Source organism: Lepus europaeus, chromosome 11, assembly GCF_033115175.1.
Source record: "Lepus europaeus isolate LE1 chromosome 11, mLepTim1.pri, whole genome shotgun sequence".
In the NCBI taxonomy this organism is placed as follows: domain Eukaryota; kingdom Metazoa; phylum Chordata; class Mammalia; order Lagomorpha; family Leporidae; genus Lepus; species Lepus europaeus.
Window position 1 is genome coordinate 109,336,139 of NC_084837.1, and position 27,905 is coordinate 109,364,043.

Below are 27,905 nucleotides of genomic sequence, written 5' to 3' on the forward strand. Positions count from 1 at the left end.
TGTGGGCCTCGGGCGTGGGGACACTGCACCACGGCTTTATTTACTGTTGCGGGAGGTCCCTGTCACCCAGGGGGCTGGAGCCGCTCATGCGGGCAGGAGGGCAGGAAGCACTCTTCCAGAACACTGGCCAAAGCCGACACGGTAGCCGTCCCCTTGGCAATATCCTGCAACAGAGAGGACGGGGTTAGCCAGGGAGCAGCGGGGCAGTGGGCACACAGCTGGCCCCAGGCGGGAAGGCCCCGACAGCACAGGCTCAGGCCTCTGACAGCAAAGCCGTGCAGAGCCGCACGGGGGAGCACCTGACCTAGAACTCGGAATTGCCCCGAGACCCGGCGAGGCTCAGGCTTCCTGGCGGTGTCGACTCCCCCCACCCAGGTTGAGCTTCAAATTCTCCAACTGCCTGAGCATGGGAGCCGGGCTCCTCCCCCTGGGCTCCTGGCTCTGCCACGTTGGGCCCCTTGGAGCTCTGGTTCTTCATCTGTGAAATGGGTCTAAGGATCACACACACTGGCCAGGACCCCTGCAGGGAGGAGCTGGGTGAACACACGGAGAACACAGAGAGAGAGAGTGTTGGCTACGCTGCTGCTTGTGGGCTTGGCAGCCGGGGCCACGTGTCTGACGTCAGAACTCAGCACCCACATCTGCAGACGGGGAGCAATGGTGCCGGTCTCGCCAGGGTGCGAGGGTTCAATGAGGTATCTGGGTGAGACAAAAATCCCAGCACCACTCAGGCAGGGATGGCCAACAACTGCACTCGCTCCACTCACTCGTTCAGTTCCATTTCAACAACGGTGGTGTTGAGGCCAATGGAGGAGAAGCCCCTCCATGGCCTGGAGGAGGCTCTGCTTGGTGGGGGCCCCGGAATGCACATGAGGCAGGGGAGAGGCGCCCACAGGTGAGAAGGCGGCAGAAGGGGGGGGATATACGAGCTGGGTCTTGACGGGCAGGTAGGAGTTCTCTGGGCGGCATCGCAGAACAGCAGGTGCAAAGGCCCTGGACACGTCTGCTGCACCTGCTCAGTGGGGCTGTAGGTGGCGTCCGGCTCCACACAGCACAGGGCCCTCACAGGGCCTCCACACTGGCTGGACTCGGCAAGCCTGTCCAGCCGCCAGCTCCTTCCTGAGCCCGCACACCGGCGCCAGAGCCCCTGGCCGAGCCACCACCCGCGACCTGTGCAGTGACTCGCAGCACGCAGGGCGATGGCCTCTGTCTGGGCCAGTGTCCTGCCTACTCTGTCACTTGTTCCTGGCACCTCCCTGGAAGTCACATTCGAATCCCACAGCTCAGAGGCTTCCACACCAGGGTCAGGGTCAGGGTCAGGGTCAGGGACGGAGCCACCAGCACAGCCCAGCTACAGGAAGTGACCTGACGAAGGCAACACAGAAGGCCTGTGTCTGGGGGAGGCGACAGCGAAGCCTGACACCTGCCAGCTCTCGCGAGATTCCGGCCCGTCTACCAACCCTATCAGTGAGAAAGAAGGGACCGTGGGAGTGTAGGACTGCGTAAGGAGACATACGGGTGTGCAGGAGGCGCACAACAAAGGTGTTCCCGTGCTGTGTCACAGCTGTCATCGCGGTGTTAACGTGCTAAGCCAGAGGGGCAGAGAAGACAGGGAGAGGGGTCGGGAGGGGCTGGGGGCCATGGCCGCCAGCAGGAAGAGCAGAGCTGGTCTTGGAGTGGGCAGGGAGCGCTCCATTCTGCAGGACACGGTAGGGGGAGGCGGGGGGGAGGGGAAGGAGGAGTGCAGGTGGACTGCAGGAGTGGGTACCGCGGTGCAAAGAAAGCAGAGGCAGCACCTGAGCCTGTGGCTGAGCTGAGGGGACAGGAGATCCTCCCAAAGCCACGTGGGCCACTGTCCACGGCCCTGGAGGAGATGGGTCCCCACAGCTAGGGCCAGCCACGCCCAGGAGCTCTGAGCCAGGCCAAGGAAGCAGAGACGGCGGGAGAGGAGGCAGGAGGGGCGCGGAGCAGGCTGCCGGCAGGGGCTGCCAGCGAGAGCCCGGTTCTTCTCCAGGGAAGAAGGGGCGGCTTTCGCTTTGGATGCTGGTGCCCAGGAACTCCTGGCACAGGGAAAAAGCCACGATTGTCGGTACAGGTGGCATCTGAAGGAGACACACGTCCCTGCAGGTCACAAGCTGAACACCAGGTGGAGCAAGAGAGCGCAGCTGGGGGTGCCGGGTGCCGTGGCACTGCTCAGCCACGTGGCCTGCTCACTTCCCTCGCCTCCCCTCCTACCCTCAAGGAGTAGAGAACACACTGCACTCTCCAGTGGACAAGAGGACGCAGTGGTTAGGAGCACGGGGCCCAGAGCCCAGTGGCCTGGGTTCACATCCCGACTGCCCCTCCCCTCCCCGTGTGATGCCGGCCTCAGTTCCTGCGTTTGATGCTGGAGCGGAGAGCAGCCTGTGGGAGACACAAGCACACAGCAAGAGGAGCACGTGGACGTGGGGCTGGCCACGGAAGCCTTGTGCAGGTCCTAGTGCAGGTCCACTGGGCACCCGGGACGAGAAGGCAGAGATGACCGCCGGCCGTGGAGGCATCTGTGCCCGAGTCCCCAGGGCTACCACCACCACATCCCCCTGCCACCTCTTCTCTTCCTTCCTTTCTCCAAACCCAAGCTGCCTCCGATGGCTTCCCTCGGCCCCCAGCACCGTGGCCCTGACGCACCACGGGGACGCTGGACACAACAGCACCAGAACCCTGGGCACACAGCCCGGTGACCTCCAGCAGGGTCACTGCCTTCTGCTTTGCAAAGCCAGGGCCTTGAGGCATCACCACAGGCCTCTGGCGAGCACCAGATGTGCCGTGGCTGGGCTCCGGCTGTACGAGCACCATGAAACTGCAGCTAGGGAGGGAGTGATGAGAAATGGGAGCAGGGGCCGTGGCTTCTGAGCCGTCCTGAGCTCCGTCCGCACCTCCTCCTCCAGATATGTTTTCATTGAATAACTCACGGCCACACGGACTGAGCCTCGGCCTCCAGCACCTCTGCAGGGCCTGAATTACTGGCCCCCAAGAATGTCAGGTCCTAAGCCTGGACCCGGTTTGGGAGATGTGATTCCAGCTTTTCCAATGCCCTCCCATGTGTGCCATGTGGGGGAGGTAGAAGGAGACAAGATAACACAGAGCAGGAGAACGGGTGCCCTGGGGGGGGGGGGAGTATGGGGAGGCCTGAGCTGCAAGAGGCAAGAACGGGGCCTCCTGGGAGCCTCTGGAGAGAACACAGCCCTGCTGACGCCGACGCCAATGCCAACGCTGACGCCGACGTTCACCGGGAGCCCAGACTCCCAGATGTCCTGTAACAAATGCGGGAGTATAGGCCTCTGTGCTGGAAGCCAGAAGGTTCATGGTAATCAGTTACTGCGGCAGCCACGGGAGACTGAGGGAGCCTGCGGTGTTACCAGGGAAGCTGGTGTGCGCACACGGGTGACCAGGACTGTGGGTCCTGAGCGAACTGACAGCAGGGAGGACGGAGGTGGACTGGCTCGGAGCAAGCAGACCAAGCGGTACCATGGGAGACTGAGAGAGCCCACAGTGTTAGCAGGGAACCTGGTGTGTGCACACGAGTGACCAGGACTGCGGGTCCTGAGCGAGCTGCCAGCAGGGAGGATGGAGGTGGACTGGCTCGGAGCAAGCAGACCAAGCGGTACCACGGGAGACTGAGAGAGCCCACAGTGTTAGCAGGGAACCTGGTGTGTGCACATGAGTGACCATTACTGTGGGTCCTGAGCGAGCTGCCAGCAGGGAGGACGGAGGTGGACTGGCTCGGAGCAAGCAGACCAAGCGGTGGCCGGGCTGGGCTGGGGCTGGGTCCCAGGGTCTGTACGTCAAGGAGCAAGGCGGCTCCTTTCCACACAGTGGTGATGTGGTAGGAGCAGGGCAGAATCAGACAGGAGAAGGTGAGCCTGAGAGAGGCAGCCCGGAGCCACGAGAAAGAAGAGCGGCTGGGGAGGCAACGGTGCGGCTCGGCCTGCGGCACCACGAGCGGGACCGGAGCTCGGGCCATGCGCGAGGCTGGCTGCACACAGAGAGCACCTGCACTTCAGAGCACACCCAGCAGGCTAGGCTGGGGAAATCCGCCCAGGACCCCAGCCCACGGAGTGGGGGGTCAGAAGTGCCGAGACGGGGTCAGGGAGGGAGGGTGACAGCACGTGACAGCTGCGGAGCCCCCTCGGTCCCGGGATGCTTCTGAGGCCAGGGCAGGCACCCGACGCGCCCACTTCATGCAGGGACCCCGGCAGGAGGCGACAGCGTTGACAACGATGGGGAAGATGGCCACCGGCTCCACCCGCCCACAGGGACACACGCCCTGGGTGCCTTAGACTCCAGCAGAGGCCGGCTGGAAGGCCTGCCGGGGCGGGGGACCAGGTGCTGGGAGGCCTCGGGCCCCCACGCCTTCGTCTTCCACACAGAAACCGTGCCCAGGACGGGTCTCAGGGCAGGCGTACAAGACGTCTGCTGGAGGAGCGAATGGCTGGCAGGGCCTGCCTTCCGCCATCTAAGCCCATTTCAAAGATGAGGAAACTGAGGTGCCGAAAGGCCAAACGGCAGGAGGCCTAGCTGGGCTGGGCAGGTGTTTGGGCAGTGCCAGGGCTGGAGTCTTGGCTCTGCCCCTGCCCAGCTCCCTGGTAACGTGCACCCTGGCACCCTGGGAGGCGGCAGGTGACGGCTCCAGTGCTAGGGCACATGGGAAACCCGGATGGAGTCCCCAGCTCCTGCCTTCAGCTTGGGATCTCTGTCTGTCTTTCCTGGTTTGTCTCTTTTCAAATAAGGTAACACAGCTAAGCTGTGTGCAGGGCAGAATGTGCGGGGAACGGGCGGCTGACACTAACTCCAACACTGCCCGGAGCCCAGCTGCAGGTGGGCAGGGAGTTTGCTGGGAGGCCCGGGGCCAGAAAGCTGCCCCTTATCTCCTGGAGAAGGGGGCAACATGGGCCTCCCACATCACAGGATCTGGGCGCCGGGTGTGGCCCGCGGTCCCAACAACACAGGCATGGACGGGTCGTGGGGGCTGGGCCGGGGGCCTCACCTGTCAGGGTGACTTCGTCGCCGTCCAGCAGGAATGTCCTGGTCTGCCCTTGGCCCAGCTCAATGGGCTTTGTGCCCCTCCAGGACAGCTCCAGCAGGGAGCCGAAGCTCTCGGGCTCCTGCACAGTAGGGGCCGGGGACAGGGGGGAAGGGGTCACTGAGCGTGCAGAGTCCCCACTGCCAGGGGTCCAGGCCCCTCCCTGCTCTCGTGGCTGCCCGCCCACAGGGGAGACCTAACCCTAAGCCCTCAGGGTCATGCACCCCCCGCCCCAGTCCATGACTCCGCCCCAGACTCACAGGCACAGGTGACACGGGGACACAGGCAGGGCCATAGCCGCGTGGCCGCCACACTACTGAGGCTGCTGCCCCATGGGGTCAGGTCGGTCCCTTTAGCTCTGAACTTGGAGGAGCCCTTCTGCACCCAGGGGCGGACGGCGTCATGAGGGAGGCAGAGAGGGAGACATGGCCACCCCTGGGGACGCCAGGCCTGCTACTCACCGGGCCGCTGATGGTTCCGGAAGCCACCAGGTCCCCCGGGCGCAGGTTGCAGCCATTGACAGAGTGGTGCGTGAGCTGCTGTAGCATCGTCCAGTACATGTGCTGGGGCGGGGGCACACCGGGTCGGGAGCTGCAGAGCTAGCTGGGCCCACACCAGGGCCCGCACCAGCGCCACCCCCAGCTGCCTGGAGCCTGCCCCACGGCCTCCTCCAACAAGCACCCCTGGGAGCTACAAGGTGTCACACGGCTGCACCCCGATCTGCGAATGCCCCCTGGGTCCACGGCAGAGTCCCCTTCTTGGCGAACAAAGGCCTCAATCACACCCCCCACCCCGCACCCCAGGCCTGGGCAAGCAAGCGAATGACTGAAACACAGTGTTAGAGCAGGCCAAGGGGTGGAGGTCGGGGGAGAGGGGCCGAGGCACCACAGGCCACAGGGCTGTCACAGGCAGGGCGCACCTGCCCGTTCACAGCCACCGTGGCTCAGAGCTGCCGCTTCTGCGGCTGCCCTCATGCCTCCTCAGAGACCCCGAATGCTTCCAGCCAGCCTCAGGGGCCCCAGGGTGACAGTAAACCAGAAATGCACTGGTTCAGAGGCTCTGCAGGCAGTCAACAAACACAGACAGGACCAGCCGAGACCACCACCTGCAATGGCTAAAACGAGACGGCAGATGCCACCGGGTGCTGACGAGGTCTGAGTGGAAGTGGTGCCACCGCCCTGGCAAAGCACTCAGAAGTAGCCCTAGGCTGAGTGCGCACGGGAGGCCGTCGAGAAGCTCAAGCAAAATGTGGACGATGAAACGCTACACATGGATTTCAACCTCTTTTTAAAAGTTTCATTTTATTTGAAAGACAGAGTTGCAGAAGTGAGAGGGAGAGAAAAAGAGAGAGAGGTCTTCCATCACTGTTTCATTCTCCAAATGGCCGCAACAGCCAGGTCTGGGCCAGACCCAAGCCAGGAGCCAGGAGCTTCTCCTGGTCTCCCACATGGGTGCAGGGACCCAAGCACTTGGGCCATCTTCTGCCTCTTTCCCAGGCCATAGCAGAGAGCTGGATAGGAAGAGGAGCAGCCGGGACTTGAACCGGCGTCCATGTGGGATGCCAGCACTGCAGGTGGTGGCTTTACCTGCTATGCCACAGTCCAGGCCCTCACATTTTTTTTTTTTTTTTTTGAACCAGGATAAACTTATCTTTTAATCCCCATTTTTCTATGAAATCTTTGAATCCGCTCCTGGGTGCACCACTGGCGCATGTGTGCTGCGGTGGTCACAGTGGTTTGGGGAGGGCCCCAAAACCGGAATCAACCAAATGCCCCTCCGTGGCAGAACAGACGCGCCAGCCGCAGAACATGGCCACAGCGATCAGGACAAGGCCACAGTGACCAGGACAATGGTAGTGAGAGAAACGAGCTCCCCGGGCAAATCTCGCAAACACTCACAGAGCGATGACCAAGAGGCCAGGCAGAAAAGTGACCGACAGGCACGAGGGACGGAGTCACAGAGGTCAGGGAGTGATGTGGCCCCGAGAAGCCCGGGCACAGCTGAGCTGTGGGGCTGGAAATTCCCCGTTGTTGATCGGGCACTGGTTGCACAAGGATGTTCATTTTGTGAAATTCCCTCAAGCCATGCACTTTCAACTCGTGCATTATCTACGCGTGTGATGCTTCCATTGAAAGTTTATTTAAAATATTGAGCCAGGGGGCTGGTGTCGCGGCGTAGCAGGTAAAGCCGCAGCCTGCAATGCCATCATCCCATATGGGCACCTGTTCAAGTCCCAGCTGCTCCACTTCTGATCCGGCTCTCTGCTATGGCCTGGGAGAGCAGCAGAGGATGGCCCAAGTGCTTGGGTCCCTGCACCCACGTGGGAGACCCGGGTGAAGCTCCTGGCTTCGGCTTGGCCCAGCCCTGGCCATTGCAGCCATTCGGGGTAGTGAACCAGCAGATGGAAAACCTCTCTCTCTCTCCTCTTGTCTCTCTGTAACTCTGCCTTTCAACTACAATAAATAAATCTTTTTTAAAATAAATAAAATAAAATCTTAAGCTACTGCCATCAGGCCGGCCCCTGGCACGGCAGGAGGACCCAAGGATAAGACCCCTGGAGGAACACCAACTGTTCCCACTGGCCACTGGCCACGTTCCTGCAGCTTCCGTCTCGAGACAACTGTGCAACCTCGCGGCCACTTGTGGACGGGGACAGGGAGCTCTGGGCCCACAGGCGGACCTGTCGCCACCTCTCCTGCTGCTGCCAGGGAAGGACAGACCTTCCGCCCCGGTGAGCTCCCGAGAGGCTGCGCGCCCGCTCCGAGGCTTACCTTAAAGTTGGACCTGCAAATGATGGCTGCCTGGCTCATATTTTCTCCTGTTGGAGAGAAAAGAACAATAACATTGCTGAAGACTTGGTCGCATCCATCAGGGAGGGGAAACAGAAATACATCTTGCAAGCGTTCTGTGGCCTGAGCCGCCTGTTGTTCAGCAAATCTGATTTCATTTAAGGGTCGGTGGGAGACCTCCACGGAGATGCGCTGATCCAGGGGTGCGAGAGCCGTGCACACAGCCTCCACTTCCTCTGCCCGCACCCGCCGTGGACGGTGTGATGGGATCGGGCACACGTCCTTCTGAGTCCAGAGTCAGCCTCAGAATCCTTCTTAACACAAGGCTCCTGGCAGCCCCGACAACGCGCTAGTGTGCCAGCTGAAACCTCTTTGTGACCTCTGACAAGGCTAACCTGCTGCTGCCCCCGGAGGCCGCCGGCTAAGGCCATCCAAGTGGTCCCCTGCAGGGATAAGCGATCTCCTCCAGCAGCATTTAGTCCACACCCACTGCGTGCAAAGCTCCAGGCTCTCGCTACTCCACCGCTGAACAGCATGGATACTTAGAAAGTTCTTCCACTTCCTCAAAACCCAGCTCTCTCCCAGGCTCCCGGCTCGGGCTCCCAGGTGGAGAACAGGTGCGGTCCTCAGCCTCCTGCTGCCCTTCCCCCATCCTTCCACCCAGATCCCCACACAGACCACAACGCGAACCTCAGCAGCGCATCTCTGCACACTGCGCTCTCTCGGTCACCTTGTCCCTTGGTCAGCAGCGCACCTCTGGGCAGAAGGCAGAAACCCCGGGATGAAAAGAAGGCAGAAGTGGACTCCAGGGGCCGGCGCTGTGGCATGGAGGGTTAAGTTGCCACCTGCCATGCCAGCATCCCATACGGGAGTGGCTCGTGTCCAGGCTGCTCCACTTCCGATCCAGCTCCCAGCTAAGGGGCTGGGAAAGCAGCAGAAGACAGCCCACGTGCTAGGGCCCTGCTACTCACGTGGGAGACCCGGAAGCAGCTCCTGGCTTCTGGCTTCGGCCTGGCCCAGCCCCGGCTGCTGCAGCCATTTGGGGAGTAAACTAGCGGAAGAAGCTCTCTCTCTCTCTCTCTCTCTCTCTCTCTCTCTCTCTGTCACTCTAACTATGAGCCTAGAAGTTAGGATTCTCGGGTTTAGTTCCGGTCTTGCCATCCCAGCTAAGTGACCTGGGAGAACTCTTTGTCCCCACCCACCCACGCCCCGAGCCTCAGTTTCCCTTTGGCACAGGAAGGAGCAGGGCTACAGCAGCCCTGTCGCTCCCCCTGCCTGCAAACTTGCTCCCTTCTGGGCGACGTTGAGCCTCCTGCCAGAGGGCAGCTCCGCACAGAGCCGGGGCCCTGGGACCAGCGGGGAAAGAGACAGAGTCGAGGATGGCGCGGGCAGCCAGGACGGGAGAGAGGGCCAGGGGAGGAGCCTGCCCAGAGCGCAGCCACCGTGCAGATGTGCCCCTGGCTCCTGACGCTCCCAGGGACAGGCACTGTTTCAGATTTTTCCATGAGCTGATGTGCTCGGCGCCCATGACACCATGAGGCCGATGTCATCGCTACCCCATTTCTCAGACAAGCCAGGGGCGCTTCAGCATGGCAGCTTTGTTCTCACAGGTGCAGGGGATGCAGGCCCAGCGTCTGCAGTGGGGCTGGGAGTGCGGGCTCGGTATGGCCCCAGTGGGCTGAGCCACGGCTCCCGGGGGCAAGGAAGGTTCTCAAACATGGACACGCAGCCCTGCCATGCAGTCACTGTGGGATGCGAGCAGGGCCAAGAGCCGGGGCAGGCGTTGCAGGGGGAATCACATGGAGGATGAGGCCCCAGGCTCTGTGCTCTCTGCCCTAGAGCTGGGAGCTCAGGGACAGAGCTCATGTCACACGGGAGCACAGGCACCCTCCTATCCTCTCCAAGAGCCACACACGGCTCCTGGCGTGGCAGCCCCTGCCCCCCCCCCCCCCAAAGCTTCTGAGCCGTCCAGGTGATGGTATTGGGCCCACGTGCCAAGCCCCTGGGCACACCTGCCCACCCCACGTACCACCTGCCGTGGTGCTGGGCCCCACGCACCCACAGAGCCCCTGGGCACCCCTGCCCACCCCACATACCACCTGTCATGGTGCAGAGCCCCATGTACCCACTGAGCCCTTGGACATACCTGCCCACCCCACGTACCTTTCAGAGCGACAAAGAGATTGATGTCAAACGTGTAGGGCTGGTCATGGCGGAGGTACGGCAGGGGCTTGGGGTCCTGGGAGGGCAGCGCACAGCACGGGGGCCTCAGACTGGGTTCCCCCAGCACCTGCCCCCCCTGCCCAGGGACCCCAGGCAGCAGGAGCCTCTTGTCTCCAGGGACCTCGCTCCATGCCCCTGGACGCTGTGCCCCCTCTCCCCTTGGGACAGTAGGGGTAGGAGGGGCCCGGCCAGGCTCCAGGAATTGAGGGAGGGGCATCAACAGGTCAAAGGTCACAAACTAGAGGTGGGGAACACAGCAAGAGGGGCAGCTGGTGGCCTCCCAGGGGGCAGAGGACCAGGCCCCATCTGGTGCGGGAGCCAGCTCGGGGGCAGCCGGGACAGCCAGGCTGGGAGGCCTGCACTTTGGCCCAAAGCAGCGCCCTCCCAAAGCATGCCACCTGAGTCCCTCGTGGGACGTGAGCTCTGTGGGTGCTCTCCGTAGTGAGAGGCTGGTGGCGCAGTAGGGGTACAAAGCCTCTCTTCTCAATGCAACTCTAACCTGGGGGCTGCTCTAGAGAAAAGCTCCACGCAGGCAGGGTGGGGGCTGTGCACGCATGGGGCGCGGGAAGGCTGGTGGGGAGGCAGGCAGAGTGGCCCCCGATTACGAAGGCGGAGCTGGACGAAGCAGGGCAACGCCGTGAAAGATGAGCAGAGTGCGGCTGCCTGCAGGGCACAGGGGTGAGCGCCTCTCTGTGGCTCCCTCAGGACCATGTCTGTGGGCTCCTGCACCAGGCGCACTTACCTGCTCCGGGTTAGGCACAGCAAAGGGCAGGAGGGCGTCCATGGGCACCACCCACGGGGAGATGGTGGTTCCAAAACTCTTGCCAAGGAACGGCCCCAGGGGCACATACTCCCACTGCTGAATGTCTCGGGCTGCAAAGAAGGCAGGCTCCAGGGTCTCCCAAGAACGGCCGGGCTCCCACCCCAGGCTCCTGCCTGGCCTCGACCAAGGAGCAGACACCCAGCACAGCCTCCTCCCTGCACCAGCCTGGCTCCCAGGACCAGGGGGCCAAGAGCACCCAGTGGCAAGGACAGAAGTCCTGGAGGGTGATGTGCCAGGTGACAGCACAGAGGGGGACAGCCAAGGGTGGCCAGGGTGGCCCCAGGAAGGGGCCAGGAGCTCAGCCTCCAAGGCAGGAGGGGCACCTCCCGGGGTGTCCGGCACCATCCTCTTGTCCTGCACCAGCACCGGGGCTGGGCTGCTTTGCTTCAAATCTTAGCAACAGAAATTTCTCAGGGCCTCACCTGCATCGTGGGCATGGCAGTACCGCCAGTACCTGTAGGGGGCAGCAGCAGGGCACGTGCGGGGCGGGGGATTGTGAGGGTGTCAAGCCCAGGCCCGACACACAGTAAGGGCTTGGAGCTCTGAGCTGTGACACCTGCCGTGTCCCTGGGCAGCAGCCAAGAGCGCGGCAGCTCAGGGGGGTCAGGTGTGCAGAGCCAGCAGGGCTCGCATTCCCAGCCAGGACACCCGCGCAGCTGCGGCGTCAGTGTCCCCATCCCCCTGCCACCGAGCGCGACCCCCGGGGACGTACCGCTCCAGTCATTCATGAGGACCATGCCGAAAATGTGCTCGTGGGCCTTGGAGATGGGGATGGGCTCTCCCAGTCTGTTCCCGGGGCCTACGAAGAAAGCCTGGCAAAGGGGAGCGAGCTGATCAGAGCCCGGGCTGCCTGCTGCCCTGGCTCACCTGCCGCCCAGGGAACCAGGGCCAGCCCAGCACCAGGACTGCCTCGGGGGCCTGCAGGAGTCCGGGTCTTTAAGACATACTTTCTATCTTTCTGTCTGATAGCTCCCATCAATCAGTTCCTTCCTCAAAGGTCCACTACAGCCGGGAAGGGGCTAAGGTCAAGGTCAGGAGCCAGAAACTCAATCTAGGTCTCCTGGTGAGTAGCAGGGACCCAGCTGAGCCATCAGCTGCTGCTGCCTCCCAGGGCGCCCATGAGGAAGCTGGAGGCAGGAGCCGGAGGTGCCCGGATGTGGGTCGTGGGGAGCAGGCCACTGTTCCTACGTCACAAACTGCGCCCAAGGGGTCAGGTGAGCAGCGTGCAGCAGCCGTCCAGGGCCTACCCAGGCCCTGCTCACAGGCCCCCAGAGCTCCACGGTGCCTCCCCCTCCTCCCTCTAGCACCTTCCATGTCACTCTGCTCTTTCCCCTTCACCCCCTCTCCCACACACACACACTTGGCATTGAAAGATCTGACAGCAACTGAGGCTGGCACAAAATGAAAAGACCGGGGTTGGTCTTTGTGCCTCCCTCACGACGCAAAGAGGGCCTGGTGGGTACACCCCCCACCGCACCTGTCACCCCGCCGACCTGGAAGGTCTGCACCTCTGTGTTGCACCTGCTCACTGGAGATTCCCGCCACCCTCAAGGCCAGGCCACCTGTGCCCAGTGCCCACAGTTGTTCTTCTACTCGCTAACTTCCAGCCCTGGAACAGGGCCCAAGGTCAGGAAGCCTCTGCCTGCAGAGACCCCCATTCTCCTAGGGACAGGACCCCAGCCTGGTGACTGCTGGCCAGGAGACCACCCCACGTCTCACATGGCACCTTCACTGGGGCAGTGGGCGCAGAGGGTGGCAGGGATATCCTGGGACCCAGAGCTGAGATAGTCATGCCTAAAGCCTGGGGGGCTGCCTGCGGCAGAGGCCGCTCCCTCTGCCCGCCTGCACTCCCCTCACTGGGCCCAACCCTGCCACTGCTCATCTGATCACCCAGGGGGTGTGAAGACACTGCCCGCTGCCCCAAGCACTCCCTCCTCCAGTTCAGCCCCTCCCTTCCACTGCCTTCCTGGTCCCCTCACCCTGAGGCTGCTCAGAGAACAGTGTGCCTCTTAAAACGGGAACTTAAAGGGGACCGGTGATGTGGCATTGGGGGTTAAGTTGCTGTTTGTGAGATCAGCATCCTTATGAGTGCCGGTTCAAGTCCCAGCCGCTCCACTTCCGATCCAGCTCCCTGGTAAATGGGCCTGGAAAAGCAGTGGAAGATGGCCCAAGTACTTGGGCCCCTGCACCTATGTGGGAGACCTGGATGGAGTTCTGAGCTCCTGGCTTCAGCCCGGACCAGCCTGGGCTATTGTGGCTATTTGGGGAGTGAACCAGCGGATGGAAGATCTCTCTCTCTCTCTCTCTCTAACTCTTTCAAATTAAAATCTTTTTTAAAAAAAGAGAGGTCCTTGGGGTAACAGAGCCGAGTACATCGGCATCCACACCCTGGCTGTGATGTGCCACTGTGGCTGTGCAGGCTGGCACCATGCAAAGGCCGTGTGAGCAGCATTCAGAGCCTCTGTGTTATTTCTTATCTCTGTAATGACATCAAAATAAAAAGCTCACCATGGAGTGCGTACCTGGTACGGCTGTGAAGACATCATCTGGCATGGCCACACCCATATCCGAATGGGAAGTTCAAGCCCCAGCTCTGCTCCCGTCCAGCTTCCTGCTAACGCCCTCCCTGGGAGGCAGGAGGTGACGGCTCAAGTGTTCGGGTCCCTGCCACCCACATGGGAGAGCACGATGGAGCTCTGGGCTCCTGGCCTCGGCCTGGTTCAGCCCCATCTGTTGCAGGCCTTCGGGGGATGAACCAGTGGTTGGACGAGCTCTTTGGATCTCTGTCTCCATGTCTCTGACTTTCCAATAAGATGAAAAACTTTTTTAATTAAAAAAAAGTGTAATTAATAAACACACACACACAGCCTCGAAATGACCGTGGTTCCGGGGTTGTGCAGGCCCAGCCATGCGTGTGATGGCGTACACAGTAGAGTCTCGCCACAGACACTGACTCAGCAAATACCAACCCTCGGCCTGCAGGAGATACACACGGTGTGGCTCCTCTGAGGCTCTGGGCATGATAAAGATACAATGCATAACCTTGTTTTGTGTGTTCCTTTTCAAAGACATCTTTCATTTACAGAAGGGCTTTAACAAGCTCATGGAAATGAACTTTGAATTCCATTTGTCCATGAACCTTTTTTTCTTAAAAAATAAAAAACACATTATTTATGTGAAAGGCGAAGAGACAGAGATCTTCCCTCCACGGGTTTACGTCCCAAATGGCAGCAGCGGCCAGATCTGGGCCAGGCCGAAGCCAGGAGCTCCATCCCGGTCTCCCCCATGGGTGGCAGGGGCCCTTGTACTCCGGTCACCCTCTGCGGCTTTCCCGGGCACGTCGGCAGGGAGCTGATCAGAAGCACAGCAGCCAGGACTTGGAGTGACACTGGGACGCCAGTGCGGCGAGCCGTGGCTCCATCCACAGCACCACGACACCAGCCCCCGCTTACATGGCTGACCTATTAACATTGCACTCAGGGCCGACGGCAGGATCTAACCGAGCCGATCCACACATTCAAGGGGACTTCCGAGAGGTCACGGCCAAAGGGAATTAAAAGGTTAAGTTTATTTTGGTGCAAAAAATTTTAAAAAGTGGAAACCCATGGAGTTTTTTCGTAATAAACATTTCCTATAAACTTTCCCAGACTTTCTCGCACTTAGGAATAGCCAACAGCATTTCAGCAACGAGGACCATGTTATAAACAGCACAACCACCCCCACAAAAAGCCCCAGGCACTGAACACACCCTAAAAGGACACGCGTGTCCATACAGAATGCGTGTCAACATGGCCGGCCACTGACTCCACGCTTCACTGTCCGCACGTGCAGACACAGGATCTACATGTGACGACGGCCCGTGCTTCCGACGGCCGGCTGGGGACAAGCCGTGAGCTCGGCGCGGGGCACAGCCCTGCCGGGAACGCCTCCACGGAGGCTCAGCTTACCATTTCCAGCTCTATGTCCAGGCGTTTGCTGGCGCCGTACACAGGAGGCTGGGCTGGAACAACACCAGACATGAGAGGCTGCTGTGAGCGCCCGGCCGGCGAGCTCGCGGCAGGTGCCAAGGGCTGGGCGCTGGGAGCACTTACTGTTGTCAGGTCGCATTTGCCCCACGGGTCTGCGGATCGGGGTGCCAGACACGACGACGGAGGACGCACGGCCGTGGTAACCCACTGGTAAGTGCAGCCTGATAATAGGAGGGGAGAGGGGGCCGGCCATCAAAGACACTTCCTGGCATAAAACAGACTTTAAAATGTTTTAGGAGCTGGCACTGTGGCACAGCAGGCTAAGCCAATGCTTGCAGTGCCGGCATCCCAAATGAGAGTTGGTTCGAGTACCGGTGGCTCCACTTCCAATCCAACTCCCTGCTAATGTCCCTGGGAAGGCAGTGGAGGATGGCCCAAGTGCCCGGGGCCCCTGCATCCACGTGGGATGGAGTTCCAGGCACCTGGCTTCAGCCTGGCCCAGATCTGGCCTTTATGGCCATTTGCAGAGTTGAGCCAACAGATAGAAGGTATCTCTGCCTGCGCCCCCCACACCCCAACTGCAACTCTGCCTTTCAAATAGAATAAAAATAATCTTTAAAGAAAAGTCCAACTTTTTAAAGCCAGGAGTGCAGAGTTGACATAGGTACAGGTTCCAGAGTCAAGAAGCTCTCCCGAGGGTCCGGGGGTGGATGAAGAGACAAACGACAGAGCGTGCTGGGTCACACGGTGGAAGACTGACAAAGGGAGGGAATTCTGACACACGCTCCCCACAGCTGAACTCAGGACACCACGCTAAGGGAGAGTAGCCAGACACAAGACGACAGATGTCGCAGGACGCCACTGACGAGGGTCCCACCGTCGTCACAGTCACAGGCACAGAAAGGAGGTCGGGGGCAGCCGGGGGGACGGAAGGGGCAGGGACTGACTCGTGGGGACGGCAGACACAGCGTCCGGGAGGCGGGTGGTGGCGACAGGTGCACGAGGGCGGGAGTCTTCTCACTGGCTGTGGTGAGTTGAACACCAAGCCCACCATGGGCTCCCCGTCCACCTCCCTCTCGGTGTCCCCTCTACAAGGACCCGTGTGACAGCGTCATCGGCCAGCACCGGGCCCTGTGAGTGCCCCTGGCTGGGCTGGGGTCATGCAGCAGGAACGGGGGTCTCTGTGATTCACACCAAGTTCCGCTGTGCCCTCTGCACCCGCCCCGCACTGAGCACAGTTGGACCCAAGGAACACAGCACCTGCAGCTCAGGGCAGAGGATTCGCCCAGTGCCGCCAAGTCAGGGACCGCGAGAGATCATGAAGGAGGAAGTCTCCCCCCACCCCCAGAGCAGACGACACCAGGCAGCAGGTTCTCCTGACCGCAGCCACAGTTGCCCAGGGATGCTGGGCTGCAGGGCTCCTCGTGTGACATGGCCCACAGACCACCTCCTGCACGCTTCGAGCTCCCTCCACATTGCTTCTGATCCCCAACATGGTGCCAAGGCCCTGCACGGAGCTGTGATTCTGGGAGTCAGACAAGGACCCCTGCACGTGTTCAGAAACGCAGGACCCCTACCCACATCACACACAAAGGAGGCGCCAGGCAGTTTAAAGACCTGAACGTCCTGAGAATAGGCCATGTTTCCCACACGCTTTTTTTTTTTTTTTTTTTTTTTGACAGGCAGAGTGGACAGTGAGAGAGAGACAGAGAAAGGTCTTCCTGTTCTGTTGGTTCACCCCCAATGGCCACTGTAGCCGGCGCGTTGTGCCAATCCAAAGCCAGGAGCCAGGTGCTTCCTCCTGGTCTCCCATGCAGGTGCAGGGCCCAAGCACTTGGGCCATCCTCCACTGCCTTCCTGGGCCACAGCAGAGAGCTGGCCTGGAAGAGGAGCAACCGGGACAGAACTGGCACCCCAAATGGGACTAGAACCCGGGGTGCCGGCGCCACAGGCGGTAGATTAGCCTAGTGAGCCGCGGCGCCGGCCTCCCACACGCTTTCAGTCCGCTGCTGGTTGAAGCTGTGGATGTGGAACCGCGGAGGGCGGGCGACTGACAGCACAGGTGCGGCGTGATGACCGGAGCAGGCCGGAGAACCACAGGGAGGTGAGAATACCGCACGAGCAGCAGAGACTGGTAGGTATCTGAGACCAGGGGGTAAGTCACACGCTCTGGGGGACTCCGTGGTAGCTTGCCAGTACCTATGGCCATGTCCCACCCCCCAGAAAACGTGGCGGTGGGTGGGTTGGGGGGGTCGTCACAGATATGATGAAGGAACTCTCAGATGACATCATCCTGGGAGCTGGCGTCGTGGTCTAGCAGATAAAGCCGCTCCTGCGATGCCAGCATCCGGTACGAGCGCCATTTGTGTCCCAGCTGCTCTACATCTGATCCCATTCCCTGCTAATGCGCTTGGGAAAGCAGCAGATGATGGCCCGAGTGCTTGGGCCCCTGCACCCATGTGAGAGACCCGGAAGAAGCTCCTGGCTCCTGGCTCACCTGGCTCAGCCTTGGCCAAAGAGGCCTTCTGGGGAGTAAGAGAGAGAGACAGAAAGAGATATTCCATCCACTGGTTCACTCCCCAAAGGGCTGCAATGGCCAGGGCTGGGCCAGGCCAAAGCCAGGAGCCAGGAGCTTCTTCTGAGTCTCCCACATGGGTACAGGGGCCCAAGCACTTGGGCCGTCTTCTGCGGCTTTCCCAGGCACATTAGCAGGGAGCTGGATTGGAAGTGAAGCAGCCAGGAAATGAGACGGTGCCTAAACGGGATGCTGGCATCACAGGCAGTGGCTTAACCTGCTGCACCACATGTTGGGCCCAGCAGGCTAATTTTTAAGTTGGTAATTTTGTATGGGCCCAAGTGATGTTATAAATAACCAAATGGCTGTGGCAGAAAAATGGTTCCCTATGCCTGATCCAGATGGACCTAAATCCAATGTGTCCCCAGAAGAGACCAAGGAGACGATGGAGAAGAGGAGACAGAAGCAGAGGCTGCAGTGCCGTAGCCACCAGAGATACAGCTATGAGAAGCTGGAGGCGGCAAGGAAACACAGTGCCTCCTAGGAGCTGACGAGGGGACCCAGCCCTGCCAATGCCTCGATTCCACGCCGAGGGCCTCCAGGACCCTGAGAAAGAACAGGTGTCCCGAGCCGCCCTGTCTGCAGTACTTGGTAGCGCAGCTCCAGGAAGTGAACACAGACCCCTACCTCACACCGCACACCACGCAAGTTCCAGATGGGTTAAGAACCTCAATGTACAGAAAGGTGGTTAGAAGGACCAGAAGAAAACACAAGCGGTATTTTCAAATTCTGGGAGCAGGAGAAACGCTCTCTAAACACAGCACAAGAATAAATGTCATAGAGAGAACCAACAACAGGTGATACTTCTTACAAATGTAAAAGTCTACATCAAGAAAGCAAATAAAGTCAATAAGATAACACATAGGAAGAAAATATTTGCAATACATTGCAACAAAGGGAAAGTTTCTATTCATTGTAAAACACTCAAACTGGCAGGAAAGAAGTGACTGCACAGGGAAACTGGCGCAGAGTATGAAAGAATATAGGAGAGGGAGAAAGTTCACGGAGAAATGGAATCAAAATGATGCTTATGGAGGCTGGCACTGCGGCGTAGCAGGTTTGTGTCCTAGCTGCTCCTCTTCCAGTCCAGCTTCCCTGCTAGTGCCCTTTGACCACTAGAGTCCTGGCCCCCAGGCGGCAGCCCGCACCCTGGGGGATGCACAGTCCACTTGGTCTCACCACCACAGACAGTAGAATAGAAAGGCTGTGGGTGGCCAGGACCGGGGTCTCTGTTTGCCTACCTTGAGTGACAGCCTGAAGACCCAGTCCTGCAGGCTGAGCCTCACTGCTTACCTTCCCTGCCTTGGGACCGCCTCTCTCTCGCCTCCTTGCTTCTTCCTCTTGGTTCTCACACAGCCTCCCCCTGCGGGCATGGCCTCTCTAAGGTGCCCAGGCCTCGGGGCTCGGGAGCCATCGCTCCCACAGAACAAGGCAGAACAAAGTGCACGGCCTGCAGCTGAGGTTCTCAGCCCTGGTCCGGCCTCTGGCCTCGTTTTCCCTCCTGTAAGCTGGGCTCAGAATCAGGCAGCTCAGATCCAAGACGTGAACGCAATGGACTGTGTATGGAGGAACAGGAGGCCCCAGGCACATCTAAGTATTCTCATTCAGGACAGTGCAGGGTTTAAAACATGCCAAGGTAACCAGAGTCATGGCCGATTCTCACAAATGAAAGAACACAGAAGGTTGGCAGCGGCTCAGGGGATCTAATCCCCACCCTTTTTCTAAGGGGTGCCTAAGGGACCCACCCCAGGACCCCACCCCAGGGCCAGAGTCCACAGACCAGAGACTGAGACCTGAGACGGCAACACCACGCGAGGTCATTCCGGCCTTTCCTCCCCGGTTCCCCCGGGGCCCAGGGGGGGAAACCCGGCAGCTGCTGGGGCCCACGAGCAGCTGCAGGGCAGACAGACGTGGTGGCCGTGGTCCAGGCGTCAGGTGCGGGACCTACCAATTGGGCATCAGCGCGTTCTCCTGGCCCCTGAACATGATGCCGACGTTGGTGGCGTGCTGTCGCGAGGAATAGAAGTCCGTGTAGTCTCCTGCAGGGGGCAGACCGGAAACGCCATCCGGGACCCTGTGAGGGCTGGGGCCGGGACCGCCCACACGATGACCTGCGCACTGCCCACCCCGCAGCCTGCGTGGACCCGGGGGAGCAAACCAGCAGATGGAAGATCTCAATCTCTATATATAACTTTGCCTTTCAAATAAATAAATCTTTAAAAAAAAAAAGAATAAAAAAAAAAGAAGGAAGGCGCCAAGGCTTTCTGAAACACGCGGTGGGATCCAAACAGGAAGTGGCTGACACCACGCCCCTTCCCCAGTCTCCCATTTCCACCGTCTGCTGCTCCTGAGACCCCCGAGGGCTCCGCGACCCCCGCCTTCGCTGAAGCTGTGCCTGAGTCCTCCCTTACCTCTGTGTGCTCCAAGCCCGGCAGCCTCCTCCAGGAAGCCCTCCCCATTCTCTCAGGCAAAATCCTCCCCTCCCCTACCCCAGCTTCCCTTCAGCGGCTCTCTCCTGGGGTGTCACTTCCCATGGGCATTGTGGCCAAGGGTACGCACACCTTTGCTATACCGTGGCCATTTGGGGCCAGCCTCAGCCCAGCCCTCACTCTGCGTGACCCTCCCTCGGTGCCACGAACAAGGCCTCCCACGCCGCAGGTGCTCACTCGGTGCCTACTGATTACAACAAACTGAGTGGGGTCATTTGCCAGCGGCGGGCCGGCTCCTGTCTGCTCTCCCAGCGGAGAGTGAATTGCTAGAACCTGCAGGGTAAGCCAGTCAGGACTGTCTGCCTGTTCAGATTCCTAGATCTCCTCTCCAAAACACAGAGCTGGGTACCGCAGTTCAGGGGCAGATATAGGGGAGGATGAGAGAAACGAGGCGGCGGGTGGGCTGAGCAAGACGGTGGCTCGTCTGAGCCTTCGACGCTACTTAGCACCGAATAACAGAAGGGTTTTCTTTCCTTTTTTTTTTTTTTTTGACAGGCAGAGTGGACAGTGAGAGAGAGAGAGAGAGAGAGAGAGAGAAAGGTCTTCCTTTGCCATTGGTTCACCCTCCAATGGCCGCCGCAGTAGGCGCGCTGCGGCCAGCGCACCGCGCTGATCCGATGGCAGGAGCCAGGTGCTTCTCCTGGTCTCCCATGGGGTGCAGGGCCCAAGGACTTGGGCCATCCTCCACTGCACTCCCTGGCCACAGCAGAGAGCTGGCCTGGAAGAGGAGCAACCGGGAACAGAATGGTTTTCAAAAGACTAGAACCACGGGGCCAGTGTCATGGTGCAGTGGGCTAAGCAGCCGCCTGTGGCACCGGCATCCCAAGAGTGCCGGTTTGAGTCCCGGCTGCTCCACTTCCGATCCAGCTCCCTGCTACTGCACTTGGGAAGTCAGCAAAGGATGCCCCAAGTGACTGGACGCAGATGGCGTTCCAGGCTCCTGGCTTTGGCCTGGCCCAGCCTTAGCTGTTGCAATCACTTGGAGAATAAACCAGTGGTTGGAAGATCTCTCTCTCTCTCTCTAATGTTGCCTTTCAAATAAATAAAAATAAAACAAAAATAAAGATCAGATCCAGAACAAGAGCAACAAAGTAACAGCACAGGAGGGAGGGCAGGCGATCAGGCCCTGCCCTGCCCTGCCCTGCCCTCCACCCAGCCTTTTGCAAAGAGCTGCAGAAGGGACAGCTAACCCCTCAGCACAGGGGCCCAGGCCCGTCCACATGCAAAGCCTCCTCCTGGACTGCGGGCCAGGGCGCCCAGCCAGCCTCTGTGTCGGGCGGAGAGCCTCCCAGCAACTCCAACTTCCCCATGGCAACCCCAGCCGGCAGTCCTGCCAAGTGCGCACGCTGCAGCCCTTCCTGGGCCTCTAGCCTCCTCCCTCAGAGCCGCTGACTCATGCTGGAGCCAAAGCACTTGTCCCACAGCCCCCAGGACAGGAGCGGCCCCCAGGGAGCAGCGAGGGCTTCATCACAAACTCGAGCAGGGTGTCGGCCCCTAACCGGCCTCCAGATGCAGCCTGAGCCAATGCCAGGCCTGGGGACTGAGAGCTGTCAGGGACGGGGAGGGGGAAACTGGCCCGGGGCCCCTCCTGGGTCCTCTCTACTGGGACGTGGGGACAGAAGCCCAGGCCAGCCTGCTTGGCCTGCTGAGCTGCTCGTCCTGGGTCAGCAAAGAGACTACACTCACCTATGGTGGCTGGCAGGTGCATCGTGGCAACAGCCTGAGAGGTGAAGGCGCTGAAACACAGAACCAGGGGCTTCAAGGTCAAGCAAGCAGCAAAGAGGGGTCCCAGCTCTGGTCATCCCCACTCCGCCACCCCCACTCGCTGCAGGATCCACGCAGACCATCCCTGGAACCCTGCCTACCAGATCCAGTGGGCACCTTCAGGCCAGACCCGGGCATGGCTGGCCTGGGCCCCATAGGGAGGACCTCTGACCACTAAACCCAAAAGGCCCCATCTCTGTCCCCGGGGTACAGTGGGGCCAATGAGGGCTGGCTGATGCCGATGGGGAACGGCTGAGTGACAGGGTGGCCCAGGGGCTGGCCTGGCTCCAGAACCAGCAGCAGGCAAACCCAGGCTGTCGAGGGCCCTCCCACCCACATGCAGCCCGGCAGGGGCTGGGCAGGGGTGAGCTGACTTGCCCAGGCCAAGGCCAAGGCAGCACCGCCCACCACCCAGTCCTCGACTGCCCCGCGTGTTTGCTCCCTCGCACCCCTTACCGCGCCCGCAGCTCCTGGTCGTCTCTGAGCCTGGCGTGGCCAGCAGACAGCAAGTTCTGCAGGAGCGCTCTCGCCTCCTTCCAGGCAGCCTGGCCCAGGCCCATGAAGCTGTTGAGAGTTGGCTAGGACCAAGACATGGAGAGAGGCCATCACATGCGGAGTACAGCTCTCAGGGTACCCCGAGCCTCTACCCCTGTCCAAACGCACGGGCACCGGTTTGAGTCCCGGCTGCTCTACTTCTGATCCCGCTCCTTTCTAGTGGCCTGGGAAAGCAGCAGATGATGGCCCAAGTGCTTGGGCCCCTGTACCTGAGACCTGGATGAAGCTCCTGGCTTTGACCTGGCCCAGCACTGGCCATTGTGGCTGTCTGGGGACTGACCTAGTGGATGGAAGACCTCTCTGTCTGTCTCTTTCTCTCTCTCTCTCAATGCATCTATAACAGGCTACTGTTGAGGTTGATAATGTTGTATGGTCTGTAAATGACATAGTAAATAACCAAATGGCCCTTGGTAGAAAACTTCCAAGCCCCACTTAAGCTAAGCCGGGTCAGGGGGCATGGGAGGAGCAGCACTGGCAGAGCTAAGGGCCAGCTTTGGCTCTAACACTTTCAGGGAGAATCAGGTCTTGTTCCAGACGCTCGGGTCCCCGCCCATCTAGTGAGGATTCTGATTCCTACGCTAGAGGGGTCCCTGGGAGGACTGACGGGGAGCACCTTCCTACAGCGCCTGGCACACAGGAAGCTCTCCATAGATCCCAGGGACCTCCCGACACCAGCGGGAAGACGCCCGTCAGCCAAGCTGACCACTGACAGGGAAGGGAATTCATGACCATCGCACGAGTCCACGGACAGTGGCCCCTCGGTATCCGCAGGTGCCCACAGGGTAGTGCTTACAGGGCAGCTAAGCACACCCTCCAGGGTTTGGTAAGCCACGCCTCCGTGGCTGCTAACCCGTACAAACCTTCTAACCCTGTTACACTGTATTGCTTGGGGAGTAAGGGCAAAGAATTAAGTCTGCACCTGCTCGCTGGGGACACAACCCTTTTGAGCCTGTAGGAGGTAGACCGGGGATAAGGAGGGTGGTGCTACTTCAGGCTGCAAGGCAGGGCTCCTGGCCGGCCCATCCGCTGGGGCCACCCAGGCACTGAACAGGCAGAGGCTGAAAGAGCTTGAGCTGCACCTGAGACAGAGGCCCAGGGTCAGACACAGATGTGCGAACGCACCCAGAGGGGAGAAGCCAGCCCCCAAGACCACCCCCGGCTAGCCTGTCTGTCTCAGCTTCACCCATGTAGAGCCCTGGAGACCTCACATGGAGACAAGGAGCGTGTCCCTGGTGGCACCTGCAGGGTGTGCCACCGAGATCGGGGACAGTCCCCATCACCCACCTCATCGAAGACATCCTGGTGTTGGGAGAGGACAGGCCCCGTGAAGAGGTGCTTGATGGCACTCAGGTCCAGGATCTGGTCGCCAATGGCCACGCCAATCCTGGGTCTGGGCTGGGAGGAGACGGCATGGTCAGCAGGGGAAAGCCTCGGGTGGGCAAAGCTCATCTGCACAGAAAGCCGGACGGGTCCCCCAGAGATGTCCCTTTACAGAGAGGCTCCTGAGGAACCCCCTCCGACCCCAGATCCCCGGTGCCACCGCCGCTTCCAGATCACAGAGGAGAGAGAACCTGTGTTAGCAGAATGGGAACCGAATAATCCGCCTCGAGGTGGGGAGGGACAGGCAGGCTGGTCCAAGCCCCTTCTCAAGTCACAGAACTTGGCAGGCCGGCGCCGTGGCTCAACAGGCTAATCCTCCGCCTTGCGGCGCTGGCACACAGGGTTCTAGTCCCAGTTGGGGCGCCGGATTCTGTCCCGGTTGCTCCTCTTCCAGGCCAGCTCTCTGCTGTGGCCCAGGAAGGCAGTGGAGGATGGCCCAAGTGCTTGGGCCCTGCACCCGCATTGGAGACCAGGAGGAAGCACCTGGCTCCTGGCTTCGGATCAGTGTGATGCGCCAGCTGCAGCGCGCGGGCCACAGCAGCCATTGGAGGGTGAACCAACGGCAAAAAGGAAGACCTTTCTCTCTGTCTCTCTCTCTCTCACTATCCAATCTGCCTGTTCAAAAAAAAAAAAAAAAAAAAAAAAGAACTTGGCAACGTTCCCCAGGCCTGGCTTCGATGCCTCCAGTGATGGGGAGCTCACTACCTCTCCTGGCAGCGGGAATACTTTCCAGGTTCAACCTAGGCCTTTACTTGGTAAGTGCTCCGCACACAGGCTGGGGCAGGTGGCTTGGAACAGGCCGTGTTGCTGGCACACGCAGAGGGGAGTTCAGGTTCCCTGAGAGCTGAGAGACGTCAGACTGCCTGGGACATGCAGGGAAGTGACCCTCTGCACTGTAAAATGCCAGCCCCAGCTCCGGCCCGTCAGAAGCTGTAAATATTTCGCAAAGGCTGCTCTTTGGCCTCCAACTCTGAGCCTTGCTCATCCACAGGGACCCAGAGGGCTGGCTGTGGGCCATCCCACCCCTCACCCCCAGAGCGCTATGTGAACCAGCTCCCCACTCTCTTGGCCCACCTGCCGAGCCACCCCAGGCCCAGGGAACTTCCAGGTAGGGTGACCGGCAGCCCGGATCCCCCGTGGCTCCTCCCCTGCACAGGCTATCTTCATGTATGTCCCATCCTGGGACTGGGCACAGACCAGACCCTCAGCCGACCCTGAGGCCCCTGGCAGAGCCGAGCCGCTCAGTCCCAGCCCCACTGCCAACTCGCTGGGTCTCAGCTGTGGATCTGAGTGGACTGTCCACTCGGAGGATGGGCGTGGCCGACCCTGATCCCCACTCCCAGCTGGAGGCCAAAAGGAGCCACTGCCGGCCAGGGCAGCCCCGGAGGTGTAGTGACAGCGTGGCTGCCTGTGTCCTCAACTGTGCACAAAGGCTGAAGCAGCGGGGATAAGCTACAGCCCCGCGCTCCACGCTGTGGCCTGACCACCTGGACGAGCGGCCTGGGAGGGCCTCAGCTTCTGGCCTGGACGGTTATCCTCCTCCAGAGCTAACCTAGGAGCGCTCCCAGCTGCTCTGTCCTTTACCACCGCACGGACGCCCTTGGACAAGGCCCTGGTCCCCTGCGGGCTTCGGTCCTCCTGTGGCTCACCCAACCCCAGCCCACGAGGAGGGGAAGGGGTGAGGCTGGGAGGCTGAGGCAGGGGAAGCCCAGCCCCCAATCTGCCCCCACCTGGGGCACACCTGTTACTGTCTGAGCCTCAGTTAGCGGGGACAACGACACATGGCAGGCTCCCTCTGAGAATCCAGCGGGGCATCTGCCAATCCCACGGCGCCAGAGCACACAGGTGGACGCCCCTCATGCTGTAAGCATTTCCACAGCATGTGCTGCGGCCTACCGGAAGCAAGAGGCCCCCCTGGGTGTGGCTGGAGGTGGTGACCCCAGCTGAGCTGCAGCAAGGCGCTCAGGTGGAGGGTTTGCAGGGGACGCCTGTCCGAGAGGCTGACGTTGAAGCCGAGCCCTTAAGAGTGAGAAGAGGCCGGCGCCGCGGCTCACTAGGCTAATCCTCCGCCTTGTGGCGCCGGCACACCGGGTTCTAGTCCCGGTCGGGGCACCGATCCTGTCCCGGTTGCCCCTCTTCCAGGCCAGCTCTCTGCTGTGGCCAGGGAGTGCAGTGGAGGATGGCCCAAGTGCTTGGGCCCTGCAGCCCATGGGAGACCAGGAGAAGCACCTGGCTCCTGCCATTGGATCAGCGCGGTGCGCCGGCCGCAGCGCGCCTACCGCAGTGGCCATTGGAGGGTGAACCAATGGCAAAAGGAAGACCTTTCTCTCTCTCTCTCACTGTCCACTCTGCCTGTCAAAAAAAAAAAAAAAAAAAAAAAAAGAGTGAGAAGAGACCAGGATGTAGGAAGTACAAGGAAGTGTTCCATGTAGCAGGACCCATGCACGCTAAGGCCCTGGGGTAGGACACTGCTCAGAGCAGAGGCTGGTGGGGAGGGACAGGGCCAGAGCCCGGTGCCTTAACAGGGCTCTGAGCAAATCAGCTCTCCCAGCCCAGCAGCAGCCAGAGATGGGGGGAGGAGGTTCATCTCCAGTAACATCCTAACAGGGAAGCTACGGCCCACGGGCCAGACACCCCTGGAATGCTGGTCCTGGCGGGGCGGCCCTGCTCTCACCCGTCTCTGTCTCGTGGGTCTGGGCTCCTGGGAAAGCCGAGGGAACGTGTGGCAGGGCAGAGTGTCCCGGGAGGGCAGGGGGAGGCGCCAGGCCTGGGAAGCTGGTTGGCCAACGCACAGGTTAAGGTGTACGGGGCCTCCCGGGTCAGGCCCTCGCTGCTGTGTCCTTGCAACATCTGGGGAGGCCTGCCGGTTGCGAAACCACGACCGACCCACGGCAGCTCCCCGGGGCGGCTGGGGCCCGACCTGGCACACATGCTCTGCACCCTGCCGGGCGCAGGCCGGGCCTGCGGCGTCCCTTCAGGCGCACTGTCCGGACAGCGCCGGCGGGCGCCGAGCCGAGGGGAGCTGCGCGCCGAGGGGGCTCCCGCTCGCCAGACCCGCAGGCCCGCGCCCCCGCGCGCCCCCACGCCCGCGCCCCGCCGCCGCCGCTCACGTGGCTGGGGGTGGAGAAGACGCCGTAGGGCAGGTTCTGGATGGGGAAGTCGGACTCCGGGGCCACCGGGATGAACGACATGGCGGCGAGCGCGGTGTGGCCGGCAGGACTGGACGCGGACGCTGCGGGGGCGCCCCGGCATGGACTCGGCCCCCTGCCCCCGGGCCCGCCCCCTCACGCCCGCTCCCCGCCCCCGGGGCGCTTCCGGGTGTCGCAACACTGACCAGGGAGGCTCCAGCCCGCCGTCCGGTCCTGCGGGGAACGCTCCGCCCCCTCCCCGGCCCCGCCCTCATATGGCTCCGCCCCCATCCGTGAGCGTCCTCTTCACTCCCCGTTGCCCCGCCTTGAGCCCCGCCTCCTCCAATCTCCGTCACGCCCTCCTCTCGCCCCGCCCTCCTCTCGCCCCGCCCACTCCGCGAATCCCTCCTCTGGTCCCACCGCCTCCGCGAGCTCCCCCCTCACGTGGTTCCGCCCCCATCCTCTCCTCTGGCCCCGCCCCTCGCCCGTCCACCTGCGGGGACCAGCCCCGTCTGTGGGCACATGGCCCCCGCTCCCAAGCCGAGCGGACGCCAGCCCGGCATTTAGAGCCCTGCTCCGGGGACTCCCGCCGGGTCTGGCCCCAGGCAGCCAAGCAGAGCTGTGGCCGGCGCCCTGGGTTTAGGAAAGCGAATACGTACGGCTGTGCGTGGCGGGGACAGGTGTGCCTGCTGGGGAGGTGACAGAGAACGGTCCTCCCTCGCGGGTGCTGCTCACCGGCTCGTGTCGCGTGGCAGCCTTGACCGGACCTGGAGCGGCTGACCTCGGCGTGCTGTAGATGAAGCTGGGGCGGGGGCGGCGCTGCGTGCGGGAACGGAGTGCCTAGGGTGCGTGTGGAGAGGGGGGCTCGGGGAGGGGCAGAGGGAGGAGGGAGGGGAGGAGGGGGAGAGGGGAGGAGGAGGGGGGAGGAGGAAGAGGAGGGAGAGGATGGGGAGGGAGAGGAGGGAGAGGATGGGGAGGGAGAGGATGGGGAGGGAGAGGAGGGGGGAAGAGGAGGGGGAGGATGGGGAGGGAGAGGAGGAGGGGGAAGAGGAGGAGGGGAGGAGGGGGAGGAAGAGGAGGGGGAGGAGGAGGAGGGGGAGGAGGAGAGGAGGAGGAGGGGGGAGGGGGAAGGGGAGAAGGAGGAGGATG

General features: G+C 61.3%; 1 protein-coding gene across 1 annotated transcript; it reads right to left on the reverse strand.

Annotated features, from left to right (window-relative positions):
• On the reverse strand, window positions 1-26,897 carry FAH (fumarylacetoacetate hydrolase). The gene is made up of 14 exons (XM_062206346.1): window positions 26,739-26,897; window positions 23,533-23,643; window positions 22,150-22,271; window positions 21,616-21,665; window positions 19,389-19,479; window positions 14,989-15,086; window positions 14,845-14,897; window positions 11,610-11,709; window positions 10,817-10,947; window positions 10,015-10,090; window positions 7,834-7,880; window positions 5,524-5,625; window positions 5,027-5,144; window positions 1-164 (listed from the first exon to the last, which is right to left on the reverse strand). Exons 1-14 carry the CDS (start codon window positions 26,817-26,819, stop codon window positions 85-87), a joined length of 1,260 nt encoding a protein of 419 aa, XP_062062330.1. The 5' UTR covers window positions 26,820-26,897; the 3' UTR covers window positions 1-84.
• Window positions 26,898-27,905: the final 1,008 nt, after the last annotated feature.